Source organism: Myotis nattereri (assembly GCF_964212035.1).
Source record: "Myotis nattereri genome assembly, chromosome: 17".
NCBI classification, from domain to species: domain Eukaryota; kingdom Metazoa; phylum Chordata; class Mammalia; order Chiroptera; family Vespertilionidae; genus Myotis; species Myotis nattereri.
Window position 1 is genome coordinate 51,838,180 of NC_138092.1, and position 17,581 is coordinate 51,855,760.

General features: G+C 45.7%; 1 protein-coding gene across 1 annotated transcript in view; it reads left to right on the forward strand.

Annotated features, from left to right (window-relative positions):
* CNBD1 (cyclic nucleotide binding domain containing 1) overlaps positions 1–17,581 on the forward strand; it is a gene marked incomplete at its 3' end in the record, with an annotated part of 195,662 nt that overhangs the window by 149,538 nt on the left and 28,543 nt on the right. Inside the window, exon 6 of the mRNA XM_081111520.1 lies at positions 4,647–4,792. Within this exon, the coding sequence (XP_080967646.1) occupies positions 4,690–4,792 (103 nt within the window). The 5' untranslated portion in view covers positions 4,647–4,689. The remainder of the gene's footprint in view (positions 1–4,646; positions 4,793–17,581) is intronic.

Here is a 17,581-nt window from a genome sequence, read left to right on the forward strand (position 1 = left end):
CCTTCATGTTTACACATTTATTCATGTCATAGTGAGAATGCTCATTTTAAAGAACCCTCACCTGAGGATATGCTTTCCGTTGGTCTTAAGGAGAGAGTGGAGGGAGAGAAGGAGGGGGGAGAGAGGGAGAGAGACATCGATGGGAAAGAGCCGTGTAGGTGCCCGACATGGAAATGCAAACACAGCGCGTGGTCTCTGTCTGGGGATTGCCCTTCGCTGGACCCGAGTTGTTTGCAGTCAGAGGCTGTGACTTCGCGTTTGGATTCCCGTCATCCAGGAGAGGCCTGGCCAATGACAGCGGCACAATGAGCAGCTAGGGGAAGAGCAGGGCAAACACGCCATGAATGGTTTCCCTGAAGACTAGCAGGCGCATTAATTATGGTGAACGGGGGGAGGTTTTCTTGAATAAGAGAGAGTGCGCCTGTTGGGAGGTAATTTTAAATCAGCAGCTAGAGGAGACGGGCTCCAGCCTCGGTGGGTGGGGAGGCCCTCTTTGTCCCGGTTTTCATTTGAACCCCATCTCGGTGGAGAGAATGGCCGTGGGAAGCAGGAGCCCTTGCTTTCGTCATCCCTGCCTTTCTCTGTTCCTTCTGAGTCCTTCCTGTTCAGACTAGACCCAGCCGTCCCTGCAACGGGGAGGGGTCGCAGCAGAAGTATGGAGTGGACGGAAACAGTTGTAGCTTTTGTGACCGTTGTTGTTATGAGTAGCACCGTGTCTCACAGGACTGGCTGAAAAGAGAACGATCAGGGCAGGGAAGTGAGGGACGGTCTCTCCGGGCGGAATGTGCCTGCTCTCAGGAGGCCAATTGCCACCGACACAGGCCCCGAGGGCAGGGGGGTCCCTGCAGATCAGCAGCTCCTGCCTCTGAGTTTCCTGGGCCACGGGAGCACGTGGGCCGATACAGGGCCAGTCGGCAGGATCCGAGAACCGCAGCGGCTCCTCAGCCCCAGCGGGGTGGGCAGTACTGGTGCCCGGGGACTGAGAGCTCAGCTGAGCTGGCAGCTCCGGGTCTCTCGTGGTTGGGGTCGGGGAGCAAGAAGTCAGGGAAGCAGCTCACCACGCCCAGGCCCCGAGAGCCGGGCCAGCAGGATGGAGGCCAAGGACGCGTCTGGCGGCAGGGCACAGCCAGGCCTCTGCGGAGCACAGGCGCAGGGGACCCAGCTCCGCACGCCCGAGCTGACTGGCCCTGGGAGGACGGTCACTCACCCCTCGCTGGAGAATGACTGGCAGAGAGAGCAAAGGCCCCTGAGACCTCCTCCCTGTGCCCCTGAGACCTCCCTGTGCCCCTGAGACCTCCCTGTGCCCCTGAGACCTCCCTGTGCCCCTGAGACCTCACTGTGCCCCTGAGACCTCACAGTGCCCTTGAGACCTCCCTGTGCCCCTGAGACCTCCCTGTGCCCCTGAGATATCCTCACTGTGCCCCTGAGACCTCACTGTGCCCCTGAGACCTCACTGTGCCCCTGAGACCTCACTGTGCCCTTTGTGTGGCTATGGTTAAGGGACAGGGTCTCAGGCACAGAGTTTCTGAAAGATGCTAAGAAAGGCTCTTTGACGAGGCTCCTGTCTGAGGATTTTCAAGGTTCTCCTTTGTTGTCGGAGAAAAAGGAGAATCCCAGACGCGGGGCTAAGTTATGCTATTTGACTCGGTGTCATGAGTGCCTCCTTCGTTCAATAAAGTTCAGGTACACACTAGATTCCAGGACAGTAATTCTGTAGTGAGTTACTTGAAAGCATACAGGAGAATGGATAAATAAATGAAATTGGGGGGATCACATTTGGAACTGTTTTAAATAAATTTATAACTATTGTAAGTGCTGCTTTGTAAGCAATGGAAGGCCAATGGTGTGCAGTTGGCATCGTTTAATGAAAGCAACATTTTTAGCTGGATTTTTCTATCCTGCTAGTCTGTGGATCACAGACGATTTAATCAAATATTCTACACCTCTTAACACCCCAGGACTTCAGCTGTGCAATTTCTGAAAATGTTTGTGTCCCCATCATAGGCCCTCTGGCTCCAGCAGGTTTGGGGGGCCCTTGAGGAGCTCATGTGCCTGGTGCACACAGCATGTACTGGGGGCAGATGCGGCCGAACATGCGGACTCCCATGGGCTCTGTTCCCAGCTGGTGGCCCGCACTGTCCTTGCTACCATCTCCCCCCAGACTATAAATGTGAGCGAATTCCCACAGGGCCTCCTGTTCGGGCTCTTCCTTCCACTTTGCTCCATGTCCCTCACATGATGCTTTTTTCTTTCTCTTTTCACTTCAGATTCAAATCTGCCCTGATTACCGATCCCATCTTCTTTTTTCTTTTGCTAATAACTCAACCTTGACTCAGAGGTAAATTCACCCTGAAGGTAATGAAGCTTAAACTGTCAGAATTGGTAAGAAACACAGAAAAAACACTTAAAATAGAAATATAATGGAAGTCCATAAGCAACTAACGAGTAAAAGAACTGTAAGACTTTTCAGGACTTAGAAATTGGTGATTTGTTGTGCTCCCTTATCTTTTGAAACACTCACATTTGTACCGACACCTATCTGTAAATTTGAGTTCTATTTTGTTTTATGTGTCAGACAACAAAACCTGGAGCAGTCCCTGCCCTGGCTCTCAGCGTCAGTGAAGTCACACTGTGAAGATGTGACTTAGTGCCGCGCTCTGGTGTGGGGTCCCCTGGGTGAAATCAGGGCCCCATAATTCATTAAATAGGACTTTGGGAAGTTACTCAGCATCTCTAGGCTCCAGCTTTCTCATTTACAGGGGGAGATTGGATTGGATTAGAAAATGTAATTCCTTGTAGTTCCTTGTAATTGTATGACAATACACGGGAAATAAAATCTGGTGGAAATCAAGTACTTAACAGAATGCCCTGTGGGAAGGCCCCGGGGCTTCCTTGGGCTCTCAAAGGAGCCTGTGGGTTCCCCATGCTGCTTCGGCTGGACGTGCAGGGAGATGCGGTCTCGTGTGGATCTGATCTTCCCTCTCTTTCCTTGCACGGCAGAGTTCTGCTTTCACTGACTTTATGTATGTACACCCATTAAGATTCAGTTTGAACAAAGGGCTCCGTGACTGTGTGTATTTGAACACCACTGCTATTGCAACTTTCGTATAAGGAATGACATGGTAACAATCATAAAAATAATAAACACTGAAGGCAAGTGATAATGTATTCTCTAGCTGACCCAAATCTTACATGTAGGAATGATGAGACACTATAAGGGGGCTGTGGCCCAGCGGGACCAGGGCACTGTGCTGTACAGGACCTCCAGAATGGTAGAGTGAGGATCTGTGTATATCTGCTCCTTCATAGAGTAGGAAAATGCTGGCAACATTTTTTAAGAACTTTGAAAATTAATCAAATTCCTACAACAATATGAGAAACAATTTATTCAAGAAAAATGGCCGAACCTTGGTCAGAAGAGCAAGGTTTGTGGCTTGGTGTCCAGAGGGACAGTTCTTCGAGGTGTGAAGCTGCAGCCTGAAGCCTGGGGGGCGGGTCTACCCAGAGCCTGGAGAAGCCCCACCGGCATCAACATGGCCGCACTGAGACTCGGCCCAAGCTCCCTGGGAAAAGGCCACGCACAGGCGTTGTTGCTGTTTGACCCTGGGGAGGAGGGAACAATATATCCAGAGTTGCCACATCGTATCATTGAAAATGTTCAGTTTTCAACAAAAATTATGAAGCATAGGAAAATAGCAGTCAATAGCCAACAGTGTCCTCAGGAATTCACATGTTGATTCTTAGTAGACAAAGATTGGTAAGTCAACTATTATGAGTAGATTCAAAGGAACAAAGGATACCCTGTCTAACAAATTAAAGGAAATATGACAGTACAACCAGTTCATCAGCAAGAGTTGGGGGACATGCGGGTTCAGGCTTAAGGACATTTCTGACCAATAGTGAGATGGCTGAGGAGAGACAAGCACAGACAGGTGGCTGCGCACCAGAGATCATATAGACGATAAAGTTAAAGAGTGACGACACCTTCTCACCACAAACATAACATCATTGAGATAAAAACAGCCAAAAAAATAAAAGAGCCAATACAGATTTTGGAGTTGAAAACTACAATGATTGAATTTTATAAAAAAATCACTAGAGGGGATCAACAACAGATTTGAACTGGCAGAAGGAAGGTTCAGCAAACTTGCAGATACACCAATTAAGAGTATTCAGTCAAAGAGACAGAAAGAGAAAGAAGAAACAGTATAAATAGGGCCAGAGCCTGTGCAACCGCAGTGGGTGGGGCAGCGGAAACATGAGGGGGCCCAGAGGAAAGGCACAGAGAATGTGTGAAACAAGATGGCCAATAATTTCCCAGTTTGGTGAAAAGCATCACCTACTCACCAGGAAGCTTAGTGAGCGCTGAATGGGAGAACAGCAAAAGTACAACCTTACCATGAAGCACTGAGTTTTCTGCAAAGAGGAAGTACCAGCAGTTCCCAAATGGTTAGTTTCTTGGAGATGCATCTGAATGTTGGTAAAACAATAAAATAAAATAAAACATCATCACAGGTGTCCCTAAGCAACCCTTAAATAAAAAGAAAATACAAATTAGGAAGCTCAAATCAAGAATGTTTTGGCTTGTTTGTATCTTTCTATTTATGCTGGGGTCTCTCAATTTGCAATCTGTCTCCTTTTTGAAGGCCCATTCACAGGACACTGCATGAACACAAGACCGTGTGGAAGATGCTGAAAACAGTTCCAGATTTAACTTCTCAGCTGACAGATGACCATCTGAGGATTCTCAGTAAAAATGTCATTTCTGAAACCTGGATAAAAGGCAGCACAGGTAATGGGCTCTGGAGGGATGCTTAGCAAAATCAAATGCATGTCCCCATTTTGATTCTCTGTCAATTATAATATGCACTAGAGCAGTGGTTCTCAACCTTCTGGCCCTTTAAATACAGTTCCTCATGTTGTGACCCAACCATAAAATTATTTTCATTGCTATTTCATCACTGTAATGTTGCTACTGTTATGAATTGTAATATAAATATCTGATATGCAGGATGGTCTTAGGTGACTCCTGTGAAAGGGTCGTTCGACCGCCAAAGGGGTCGCGACCCACAGGTTGAGAACCGCTGCACTAGAGGCTTGGTGCATGAATCCCTGCACCAATGGGGTCCAGCTGGCTGGCCAGGAGGAGGGGCCGCGGGTGGTTGGCCGGCCAGCCCCAGCCCCTGGTTGAACTCCTGGTCAAACTCCCAATCAAGGGGACAGTTTTTATGTTAGCCTTCTATTATATAGGACTAGAAGCCCATTGCACTAAGATTTGCGCAATAGGCCTTCCTTCCCTTGGCTGCCAGCACCGGTTTTCTTCCAGCACCCGGGACTCAGGCCTTTGGTCCGGTCGCAGCAGAGAAGCCAGGCCTTGAGGCTAGGCTTCTCCCCTGTGGCTGCAGTGAGGCTTGGCTTCTCCGCTGTGGCTGCAGTGAGGCTTGGCTTCTCTGCTGTGGCTGCAGTGAGGCTTGGCTTCTCTGCTGTGGCTGCAGTGAGGCTTGGCTTCTCCCCTGGGGCTGCAGTGAGGCTTGGCTTCTCCCCTCCGGCTGCAGTGAGAATTGGCTTCTCCCCTTGGGTTGCAGTGAGGCTCGGCTTCTCCGCTGTGGCTGCAGTGAGGCTCGGCTCCTCCCCTAGGGCTGCAGTGAGGCTCGGCTTCTCCACTCGGGCTGCAGTGAGGCTCGGCTTCTCCCCTAGGCTGCAGTGAGGCTCGGCTTCTCCCCTGGGGCTGCAGTGAGGCTTGGCTTCTCCCCTAGGGCTGCAGTGAGGCTCGGCTTCTCCCCGAGGGGTGCAGTGAGGCTCGGCTTCTCCCCTAGGGCTGCAGTGAGGCTCGGCTTCTCCCCTAGGGCTGCAGTGAGGCTCAGCTTCTCCCCTAGGGCTGCAGTGAGGCTCGGCTTCTCCCCTAGGGCTGCAGTGAGGCTCGGCTTCTCCCCTAGGGCTGCAGTGAGGCTCGGCTTCTCCCCTAGGGCTGCAGTGAGGCTCGGCTTCTCCCCTAGGGCTGCAGTGAGGCTCGGCCTCTCCCCTGGGGCTGCAGTGAGGCTCAGCCTCTCCCCTGGGGCTGCAGTGAGGCTCAGCCTCTCCCCTGGGGCTGCAGTGAGGCTTGGCTTCTCTCCTGGGGCTGCAGTGAGGCTTGGCTTCTCCCCTAGGGCTGCAGTGAGGCTCAGCCTCTCCCCTGGGGCTGCAGTGAGGCTCAGCCTCTCCCCTGGGGCTGCAGTGAGGCTCAGCCTCTCCCCTGGGGCTGCAGTGAGGCTTGGCTTCTCTCCTGGGGCTGCAGTGAGGCTTGGCTTCTCCCCTAGGGCTGCAGTGAGGCTTGGCTTCTCCCCTAGGGCTGCAGTGAGGCTCAGCCTCTCCCCTGGGGCTGCAGTGAGGCTCAGCCTCTCCCCTGGGGCTGCAGTGAGGCTCAGCCTCTCCCCTGGGGCTGCAGTGAGGCTTGGCTTCTCCCCTGGGGCTGCAGTGAGGCTTGGCTTCTCCCCTGGGGCTGCAGTGAGGCTTGGCTTCTCCCCTGGGGCTGCAGTGAGGCTCGGCTTCTCCCCTGGGGCTGCAGTGAGGCTCAGCTTCTCCCCTAGGGCTGCAGTGAGGCTCGGCTTCTCCGCTGGGGCTGCAGCAGAGGAGCCAAGTCTCTTCAGTCTTCAGTCTTCCGTCTTCGCTCCTTGCCTGCGTATACAAATTAACCGCCATCTTTGTTGAGTTAATTTGCATAGTCACTCTGATTGGCTGGTGGGCGTAGTGGAGTAATACCAATTTGCATGGTTCTCTTTTATTAGTGTAGATTATTTTATTGGACGTGTTAAAAATGTACTGTGTAGAGGTATTTCGTTTGTAAGGATATAAGTCACGGAATGAATTCCATTTCACACCTTAGTACTTAGGTTTCGAGACAGGCACGAGCATTTCTCCACCTGAGGACACAGCAGAGTCACTGGGAGAGTCACTGGGATGCACTGCAGTGCTCACCCCACCCTGTGCTTTCTGCTCCCAGGGCTGGGACGGGGCTTAATTTGCATGTCCAGTAATGTTCCAGGTGATGCTGCCAGTCCGAGGACCACACTTTGAAAACCACTCGTTGGTATGCACATTTACTAACAATCTGGCATTGGTGCTCATAGTTAAGGCAGGAAGTGGTCAAAGTGGTTATTTGACTGATTCCAATACTAATTAGTTATTGGGGGAAAAAACGTCTCCAGACAGATTTCCAGTTTCCCAATTTTAATTTCTAGCTCCTTTACCAAGTGTATATTGGGTGCGTTAGGAGAGTATTTTATATCTTAATTGGTGGCAGGCAAGTCAACACACATGGAGTCACACACCTAAACCAGGAGTGCAGCATTTGTTCTTCTTTTTGTGATTATTAAGTATCTACTAGAAAAGAGAAACTAATTTACTTAATTCATTTTTTGTGTATGTCAGGGAATCTTCCTTATTTATTAATCACAGTAACAAATAAAAGTAGATTATTATTTGTTTCTTTTATTTTTTTATTGAATTTATTGGGTTATATCGGTTAACAAATTATATAGGTTTCAGGTGTAAATTCTATAATACATCACCTCTATATTGTACTGTGTGTTCACCCCAAGTCAAATCTCCTTCCATACCCTCTTCTACCTCCCCCGCCCCCCTGTCCACTGATAATCGCCATACTGTTGTCAGTGTCTATGAGGTTTTTTTTATTTTGTTTTGTTTTTGCTTAATCCCTTCACCTTTTTTACCCAGCCTCACAAGCCCCACTCCCCTCTGACAGCTGTCAGTTTGTTCTCTGAGTCTGTTTCCATTTTGTTTGTTGGTTTATTTTGTTCATTAGATTCCACATATGAGTGAGATCATGTGATACTTGTCTTTCTCTGACTGCCTTATTTCACTTAGCATGATACTCTCCAGGTCCCTCCATGCTGTCTCTAAGGGTAAGGAAGAGCCTTCTTTTTTACAGCTGCACAGTATTCCATGGCATAAATGTACACAGATTTTTTTATCCACTCATCACTGACGGGCATCTGGGACCCTAAGGTACAAAGCATCATGCACGTATCCTGGTTCGAGTGGAGTTCAAACACACTGTACCGCAGGTCTGCGCTCGCTCTCCACCCCTCCCCATCGAGCTGCCAGTCTGAGCAAGTGGTTCCTCAGGGCCACTGCGTTGAAAGTCTAACTGTAACTTCAGAGAATGCATGTCTGCTGGAAACAGGACACGTTTCGAGAGTTTTCCCTGATGGTTCTCCTTCACAGCTTCATTTAATCTGCCTCAAGCAGGGAAGACGAAGTCACGGCGGTGTTGCAGGGGACGAATGATATTGAAAGAAAGAACAAACTTGCAACATTGCTTTGCTGTCAGTTTGAGGGTAGGACTCAAAAATGTATTTGTGTTGTCATATATCCCTGAAATTATATTCCTTATGGTGAAAGATGTGGAATCAGCCTGAATGGCCTTGGCTAGAGAGTGGCCAGCAACAGGGTGGTAAGCGGCCTTGCAATGCTAGCTGTGGTTGAAGAGAATGAGGCAGATCTGCATATATTGACATGGAGGCCAAAAACCCCACAACAGCAAACAGAACAATTGTAGCATTAATAGGTAATATAAACACATGTGTATTTTCATAAATACCTGAAGTTATATATAAACTAGAGGCCTGATGTATGAAATTTGTGCAAGAGTAGACCTTCCTTCCCCCGGCTAATTAGCATATTCTGCTTTTATTATTATAGATCTATAAAAACACCTGGCAAAGTCCACAGGGATACATCCTGAAGGACAATCCCAAAATACCTGTTTTGAAAGTTGTTACCCTGGTGGGGGAGAGAGGAGTTGAAGGGCAGTGACTGGGACAATGACCTCTCTCTTCCCCATATCTTTGTGTTGAATTTTCCATAGTGCAGTGGTTCTCAACCTTCCTAATGCCGCGACCCTTTAATACAGTTCCTCATGTTGTGGTGACCCCTAATTTCACTGTTACAAATTGAACATAATTAAAGCATAGTGATTAATCACGAAACAATATGTAATTATATATATGTTTTCTGATGGTCTTAGGCGACCCCTGTGAAAGGGTTGGTCGACCCCTAAAGGGGTCGTGACCCACAGGTTGAGAATCGCTGCCATAGTGAGTGTATATCCACGAGTCAGTGTTTGTAACTACACACTTATTTTTTTCACAAAGGTTTTAAAACTACAAGTAGAAGCAAATATTCTGATGGCATCTTGCTGACTCAGGTGATTAACTGTTAAAATATGAACTTTCCTTCCTGGACAAATGTCACTTTGATCATTTATGTGAAATAAGGCATCCCAGCTCACATCTCATACTTTCAAATGCTGCTTAAAAATTCCAGTCTCGAGAGAAACCAAGATGGCCGCATAGGTAAATACTGGAGATTGCTGCCTCTCACAACCATTTCAAAAATACAACTAAAAGACGGAACGGACATCACCCAGAACCACAGGAAGGCTGGCTGAGGGGAAATTCTACAACTAGAAGGAAAGAGAAAAGCATACCAAGACTCAGAGGAGATGCGGTGCCGAAGTAAATACAAAGGTGCTGAGGTGCGTGCAAAGCGGACTGGTGGCTGAGGGTGCGGTTGTCTGTTTCAATTGGGAGGGAGTCTCAGGCTCTGGGCTCCAGTTCCGGGCAAGTCTCTGGTGACCCAGACTCAAACGGGAGAAGCAGGACTGTCTGGCATCGGTCGGAACTCGAGGGCAGCTTTCTCTCGGAGGTACTTGCACCCATTGCTGGGACACTGAGAGGCAGTGCCTCTGGGGAAGGGACTGAGAGCAGCCATAACTACTCGTTCCGCCCGCCCTGTTGATCCCCTGGGACCCACCCTGCCCAAGCCTTGCATGGAGGCGTTTGCTGGATAGCCTCAGGCAGAGGCTAGATTAGTGCCGCCCTAGAGATCCAGCACAGAAGTTCTCCCACTGCAGATACAGCTGATTCTCACAGTCAATTGGCCTGGAGGTCAAATCCCTCCCAGTGATACCTACAACAATCAAGGCTTAGCTACAACAAGACTGTGTACAAAGACCACAAGGGGATGCACCAAGAGTGTCTACCTCAGGTAATTGAGACACTTAGCACAGAAAGCCACTCTATCGACACAGCGAAGCATAAAAAATGCCGAGACAAAGAAACAGGACACAAATGACAGAAATGGAGGAAAGCAGACTGCTGGATATAGAATTCAAAACCACACTTTTGAGGTCTTTCAAGAGTCTTCTAGAGACTGCCGATAAACTTAATGAGATGTACAAGAAATCTAATGAGACCCTCAATGTTGTGATAAAGGACCAATAAGAAATTAAGCATACACTGACTGAAATAAAGAATATTATACAGATTCCCAACAGCAGACCAGAGGATCGCAAGATTCAAGTCAAAGATTTGAAATACACAGAAGCAAAAAACACTCAACCGGAAAAGCAAAATGAAAAAAGAATCTGAAAATACGAAGATAGTGTAAGGAGCCTCTGGGACAGCTTCAAGCGTACCAACATCCGAATTATAGGGGTGCCAGAAGATGAGAGAGAGCAAGATATTGAAAACCTCTTTGAAGAAATAATGACAGAAAACTTCCCCTACCTGGTGAAAGAAATAGACTTACAAGTCCAGGAAGCACAGAGAACCCCAAACAAAAGGAATCCAAAGAGGACCACACCAAGACACATCATAATTAAAATGCCAAGAGCAAAAGACAAAGAGAGAATCTTAAAAGCAGCAAGAGAAAGAAACTCAGTTACCTACAAGGGAGTACCCATACGACTGTCAGCTTATTTCTCAACAGAAACCATGCAGGCCAGAAGAGATATTCAAAGTGATTAATAGCAAGAACCTACAACCAAGATTACTTTATCCAGCAAAGCTATCATTCAGAATTGAAGGTCAAATAAAGAGCTTCACAGATAAGGAAAAGCTCAAGGAGTTCATCACCACCAAACCAGTATTATATGAAATGCTGAAAGGTATCCTTTAAGAAGAGGAAGAAGAAAAAGGTAAAGATACAAATTATGAACAACAAATATGCATCTATCAACAAGTGAATCTAAGAATCAAGTGAATAAATAATCTGATGAACAGAATGAACTGGTGATTATAATAGAATCAGGGACATAGAAAGGGAATGGACTGACTATTCTTGGGGGGGGGGGAAGGGGTGTGGGGGATGGGGAAGAGACCGGACAAAAATCGTGCACCTATGGATGAGGACAGTGGGTGGGGAGTGAGGGCGGAGGGTGGGGTGGGAACTGGGAGGAGGGGAGTTATGGGGGGAAAAAAAGGAACAAATGTAATAATCAGAACAATAAAGATTTAATTTAAAAAAAAGAATAAAGAAATGAATAAATAAACTGTAACATTATTATAAAAAAAAAAATTCCAGTCTCTGTGTTTACTGTCTGTGTGGAAGCCCTTCTCTTGAGTTTTTAAGACACCGATTCTGACAACTCAGTTATTTCACTTACCGACTTTTGTAAACCTTTTTGTTCATCCAACGTAACAAACAAGCCCAACCGGGTATCTTTTCCCGCCTGGGATGCGCTTCCTCCCCGGCTGCAATGGAAAATGTCCCGCAGCCTCTCCACTAGGTGCTGACACTCAGCCTGCCACCCAGGCTGTGGTTTCTCACCTGCAGTTCCAACAGCTGTTGGCACCTTCTGTCTGCCCTGGCACAGGTCCTTGGGTTTTGCTGTTAAGGCAGCTCCCTAGTCTTCCCAGCATGCACTCAGCCTGTCAGTAGTCTTCTCAGGCAAGGCCATAGGAACTGTGATTGAAGGACTGAATAGCACACGTGTCAGTTTAAGTGAATACGGTACTGAAACATGATTACTCTATCACTGTCCCAAAAATACTATGCATAATACATGTCCCAAATAGTACCCCTTTTCTGTATGCTAATAGGTATACAGTTTACTTAAAGGGATCTCAAGAGTGTCCATTGCACTATTGTTTTATGCTCTGGGCAGGGGGCATTTTTTTGATTGGCAACCTAAAGCTCAGGGAAGCTAAAATAATTATTTTGCTTGAGAATCCAGGGTAGTGGCTAACCTGAAATTAGATTCTTGATCAAAATTTTATGACTATCTACTTTTATATTAACACTGAAATATTTCTATGAACTTATTGAAGGGTTTTTTCTTTCGTTCACTATATCATCTTTGCTCTGTTTTCTTTATTTGAAGCCCATTACATTTCATTGTTTTATTTTACTCCTAACTTTTGATGTTATACCTCAAAACACCATGGCTCCTCATTTTAAAATACTCATATTTATTTTTTTAAATATGTCTTTATTGATTTTTAGAGAGAGAGATATGACGAGAGAAGGAAAAGAAAGACAGAAACATGAATTTGAGAGAAAAACATTGATTTACTGCCTCCTGCACACCCCCTACTGGGGATCGAGCCCACAACCTGGGCATGTGCCCTGACCTGGAATCAAACTGATGACCACTTAGTGCATGGGTTGGTGCTCAACCACTGAGCCACATTGGCTGGGCACTTTTATGTTTATTTTTTGTGCTCAGAATCTTTTTATATTACTAAATTTTTAACATTTTCTTAACCTGCTCAGACTTTATTGTCTGTTGTGGTTTAAATTTCATTTAACATATTGTAAACACAGTAAGTAAATCTCATAAAAAATGTAGTGGGCATCACTCTGTGTATGGGAACTGTGATCCAAATAATGTTCTCTTGCCACAGGAGTCAAACCTGTGGCCCCTCCGCCACCGCTGCCCCCAGGGGTCTGCTTCTGACCCTCTCGCGGAGAAATGATGGTTAAGTCCTTAGAAATAGTCTGTCAGGACCCTGTATTTTAATAATGTGCTTTGGGAAAAGTTTAGTTGTGCTTACATGACATTATTTTCTTTTTTGAGAACCTCTGGGAGAAATATATTCAGTGATTTTGAGACTTCTAGGCAAGTTATATTTAAAATTCTCTTACAGTTGCTAAATCACATAACCAATCAGATTTCTCATTTTGTATGGCATGTGAAATAGTTTAAGGACATTGTTATAAGCCTTTAAAAACTATGTGACATTAACATTTTTTAAAAGTAAGGCAAATGGAGCAAAAACTGTCTGCTCACTCAATACTATCTCCTGGCAAATATATAGGATTTCACACAATTTGTTTTTTAATTTGTTCTTGTTTTTATCTTTTTTCTCACCCATTTTTCCTTCATTCTATTTTATCACTAACTTTTAAAGCAATGCTGTATGTATTTTTGTAAGCTCACTTACTGCAACTTTCAGATAACAAGACAGAGTCTGAATGAATGAATTCTATCATTTACTGAAAAAATCAGAGGCCTCTACCTTAGTACCCATGTGAACAAACAATTTTGAAATATGAAATTTTCTTAGTGAGAAGGACTAAGTAAAAAGATGATAAAGTAACAGGTTTTAAAGTTATTAAAAACAATCACCAATACTTTATAGTTATAATTTCTACCTTTATGAAATCTCTAGAAATATTTGACAGAAGGTATCAATACTGAGAGGCTATTCCAATGGAAGGCCCAAGCCCAAAATAAGGTGAAATGAATTTCTTCTTATTTCTTCTTCCGCTTAGCTCTGAGCTAGATAATATTTATTTATTTGTGTTTTTTAAAAAAATCAAAACAAATATCCAGTTTTACTTATATCTTATCTTCCACACATAAAAATATTCTAAAGAGGTTATTAGACTTGTGTCTTGAAATAATTATTCCTAGTACCTAGAGAGGGACAATTGCCCTTAAGAACAAACTCCACCCCCAAAGATATTTTAATTCCACAAAAGCTATGCAAAGGCCACTCACGCATTGCTTTTGTTATGTTACTTCTGGGACCATTTAGGCCTTTATATGGGGATTCCATGAATTAAACCATGGGCTTAAAATTCATATAACTTTCTGGTATTTTCCTAAGCTCCCACCTGAGTAGAAAATTAGGCCATCAAGGAGCTTTATTTCATTTCTCAGAGGACAGAATTCTAAGAAAAACAAACGCGTTTCCCCCCCAAATGTTTTATGAGATTCTTTGGAGATACATACAACAGGATCATTAATTAAGCTTTCATTCATTCAAGTACTTGCTAGGGGCCTACAACATTCAGGTGGCATGCCATGTGCTGGAGGTACTGAGGGCGCGTCAGAGGCCCTTCCTGCCCCAGGAGGTTGTGGTCACCGGCGGAAACCGAAAAGGCAGAGAGAGCCCCAAACAGAAGTCCTGCGAGGACGCCTGGGACGGGAGGTGGTCAGGATGGCGAGCAGGGCGGAGGGTAGGAGAGGCTTCACGAAGGGAGAAGCACTGATGCTCAGTTACACACACACACACACACACACACACACACACACACACACACGTAGAACCAACCACATGACCACTCGACCTGGTTCAACTGTAGTCCCTGGAAACATTAGAAACCGTTTAGGATGGTCGATTTCAGCTGAGGGTCCTGTGTAGACCCTTAGCAGGGAATCCGCACACATGTTTGCTTTAATCTAACTTTATGTTTGGCCTCTCACCTTTTGAAAGTCACAGTCAAAGCCATTCATTAAACCTTCCATTATTAGTATTCTTATTTCTTTTGGAATGTTTCTGTTCACCTGGTACAAATGTGGTAAACTGATATTTTAAAATATAAGGTCCTCCACTACGAAATTCCTTCAAGTCCTAGGAAAGATTTCTTTTGTCTTTTTATGTCATAGAGGTTGGCTGGATAAGTAATTTAAAGAAACGTACTTGTAACCAACATGATTTTATCGATTCTTTACTTTTATAAAGCCTGGGGATGAAGATTTAATGCCATTTTTATCTCTATTGTTTTAATTCTTATGGTCAGACTAGAGGCCTGATGTACAGTAGGGTTCCTAGGCCTGGCCAGGGATCAGGGCAGATCAGGTTCCCGGGCTCCCCGCCTCCTCCTTCCCTCACTCCCTCAGCACCCCACCGCCACCACTGGTCACCCACCATGCTCCACACTGCCCCTGGCGGTCAGCGCACTCATATCAAGCAATCGAACTGTTCTCCTGGTGGAACTCCTGAGGGGACAATTTGCATATTAGCCTTTTATATACATAGAATTTTTCTTAAATGCTTGGACTATTCTCTTTTCTAAAAGTTACATGAAATATTTTGTGTACTTTGCAAATTTGACTAAGGTGTCTATACCTAATGTTTCTTCATATTACTTAGATTTCAAAAGCTTATTTTATCTTGCGTTATTAATATATATATATATATATATATATATATATATATATATATATAGTCACAGTTCAGAAATGTAATATCACTTTGTGATTTGTAAGTAATATTTCAGTTGTTATTTGAGAGCTTAATTCTACTGCACTTCTTTCTGTAGACATTTTTATGGGGTTTATATCATTTGTCCATATATTTGAGGGCTGATTTCAGATGTTACATGAATAATTCTGAGAATTTTCTGCTGGTGGCTCTATTTCACTTTCCTCTTGATTTTTCATTTTTAACTCAATTTATGTTATATTTTTGTTTGAATGAGGATTTTCTTTTTTCTCCTCAAGTATTTGTATGAAGAAGTTCATCCCACTCTGCATATATTTCTGAAAATTCTCTTAGATTCTTTTGTTTTCATATCTCTACCAAACTGATATTGATAGATTAATAAACTAGTAACATTAATTTTTAGGTGATAATTGAGGGTCAATTTCTGAACTGAACTTTGTAACAAAATAGTAAGAATTCTTTTAATCTTCATTGAGATCCTTTATAAAATCTATAAAACTATTTTTTATGTATATGTGTACATACACATATATTATGCATTTTATTTCAGACATAAATATATATGCATATACTGTAATACACTGCATGCTCATTCCTAGATATGTATGTGGGTTTTGTGTGTGTGTGTGTGTGTGTGTGTGTGCGTGTGAATATACAGTGTCCCCAAAAATGTATACACACTTTAACAGCTGATAGCTCAATTTTGAAAATGAAATGTATTTTAATGAACACTGCCTTTATAATTATTCAAAGTGTGTGTATACTTTGGGGGACACCCTATACTTGAAAACCTGCAGAAATTAATGTATTTTGTCACTTTTGATGTTACTTAATGATTTTGAGACTTAATTTCTTCATCTGAAAAATGGACTGATGCTAAGTGACATTTGGGATTCCTGAGAGAATGAGTCCCAGCACCTCACCGAGCGCCCGATGATCAATGATCAGTGCTGCGCCTGCTCATCAGGGCGGACCCAGCCTATTGGGATGCCAGGGCAGCTATGTTTCTGCTCTTGGAAATCTATAGGAGGTTATTTCTTAATAAGCCATTTTTCAGGAATGGCCTGTCAGCCCACTTATTAAGACCTAAGGCCATAGACCTTCTGGAGAAAATAGGGAAGGTCTGGTGGCGGCCTGGTCCAGAGCTGCTGTTTTGCTCAGTGATGAACAGCGTGCTTGGCGATGACCCGCATTCAAGTTACGCCCATTTTCTTACAAACTAACCACCAAACCCTGCTCCAGACTTGTGTTGTTACATGACATTAGTCCCATAAACATGTTTTCATGGGTACATACATTGACTTTTTATTTTTTAACATTTTAAATAAATTTATATTTCTTTGAAATGTGCTTTCTTTCCACTTAAGATGAAACATGATCTCTGACTAGGTCACACATAGGGTCTCACTTTACCATAATTGAAACCACATTCCTACGAAATACATATGAGAGAAAGAGAAAGGTGGGACAAAGGAGAAGCAGAGGGGTGGAGGGGAGAGAAGGGTGAAGGGGGGAGAGAGAGGATAAGGGGGGAAGGGAGGAAGAGGAGGAAGGGAGGAAGAGGAGGCGGAGGAGGAGGAGGAGGACGAGGAAGAGGAGGGGGAAGAGGAGGGGGAAGAGGAGGAGGAGGAAGAAGAGGAGGAGGAGGAAGAGGAGGGGGAGGAAGAGGAGGGGGAAGAGGAGGAGGAAGAGGAGGAGGAAGAGGAGGAGGAAGAGGAGGAGGAGGAGGAGGAGGAGGAGGAGGAGGAAGAGGAGGAGGAAGAGGAGGAGGAAGAGGAGGAGGAGGAGGAGGAAGAGGAGGAGGAGGAGGAGGAGGAAGAGGAGGAGGAGGAGGAAGAGGAGGAGGAGGAGGAGGACCCAGAAGGGGGAGGGAGGGCGCTGGTGCTGGAGGCCCACGGGCCAGCACAGTAGGAGCCGCTGGGGGTGTAAGCCCTCTGGCCCTCAGGCAGAGCAGGGGTCTAGCTCGCAGCCCGGACGTGTGCACAGCGTGGAACCTGCCACAGGACCTTGACGGGGTAACAGGGCTCACGTCGGCAGTGGGCGTGGAGGCGCGTCTGGCTCGGGACGCAGAAGCGGTGAAGCGAGCCGCTGCGGCCTCTAGTGGCCCCGTCCCCACAGCTCCCACTACGCGTGCGTGCTCTCGCGCTCCACATGACCGTGACCGCTGGGCGGGCAGGTGCCGGCACAGAGGCGGGCCCAGAGCCAGTGTGCCCCTCCTGTGTTTAAGCTGATAGTGACGTGCAGGTTGTGCATGTTTAAGCCTGGGATCTGGTGCTTGAGGAGCTTTGACAAGTGGTGCCACCCAAGCCTCGCTGTCCCTGGGCCACCCGCAGCGCCCCCCTCCG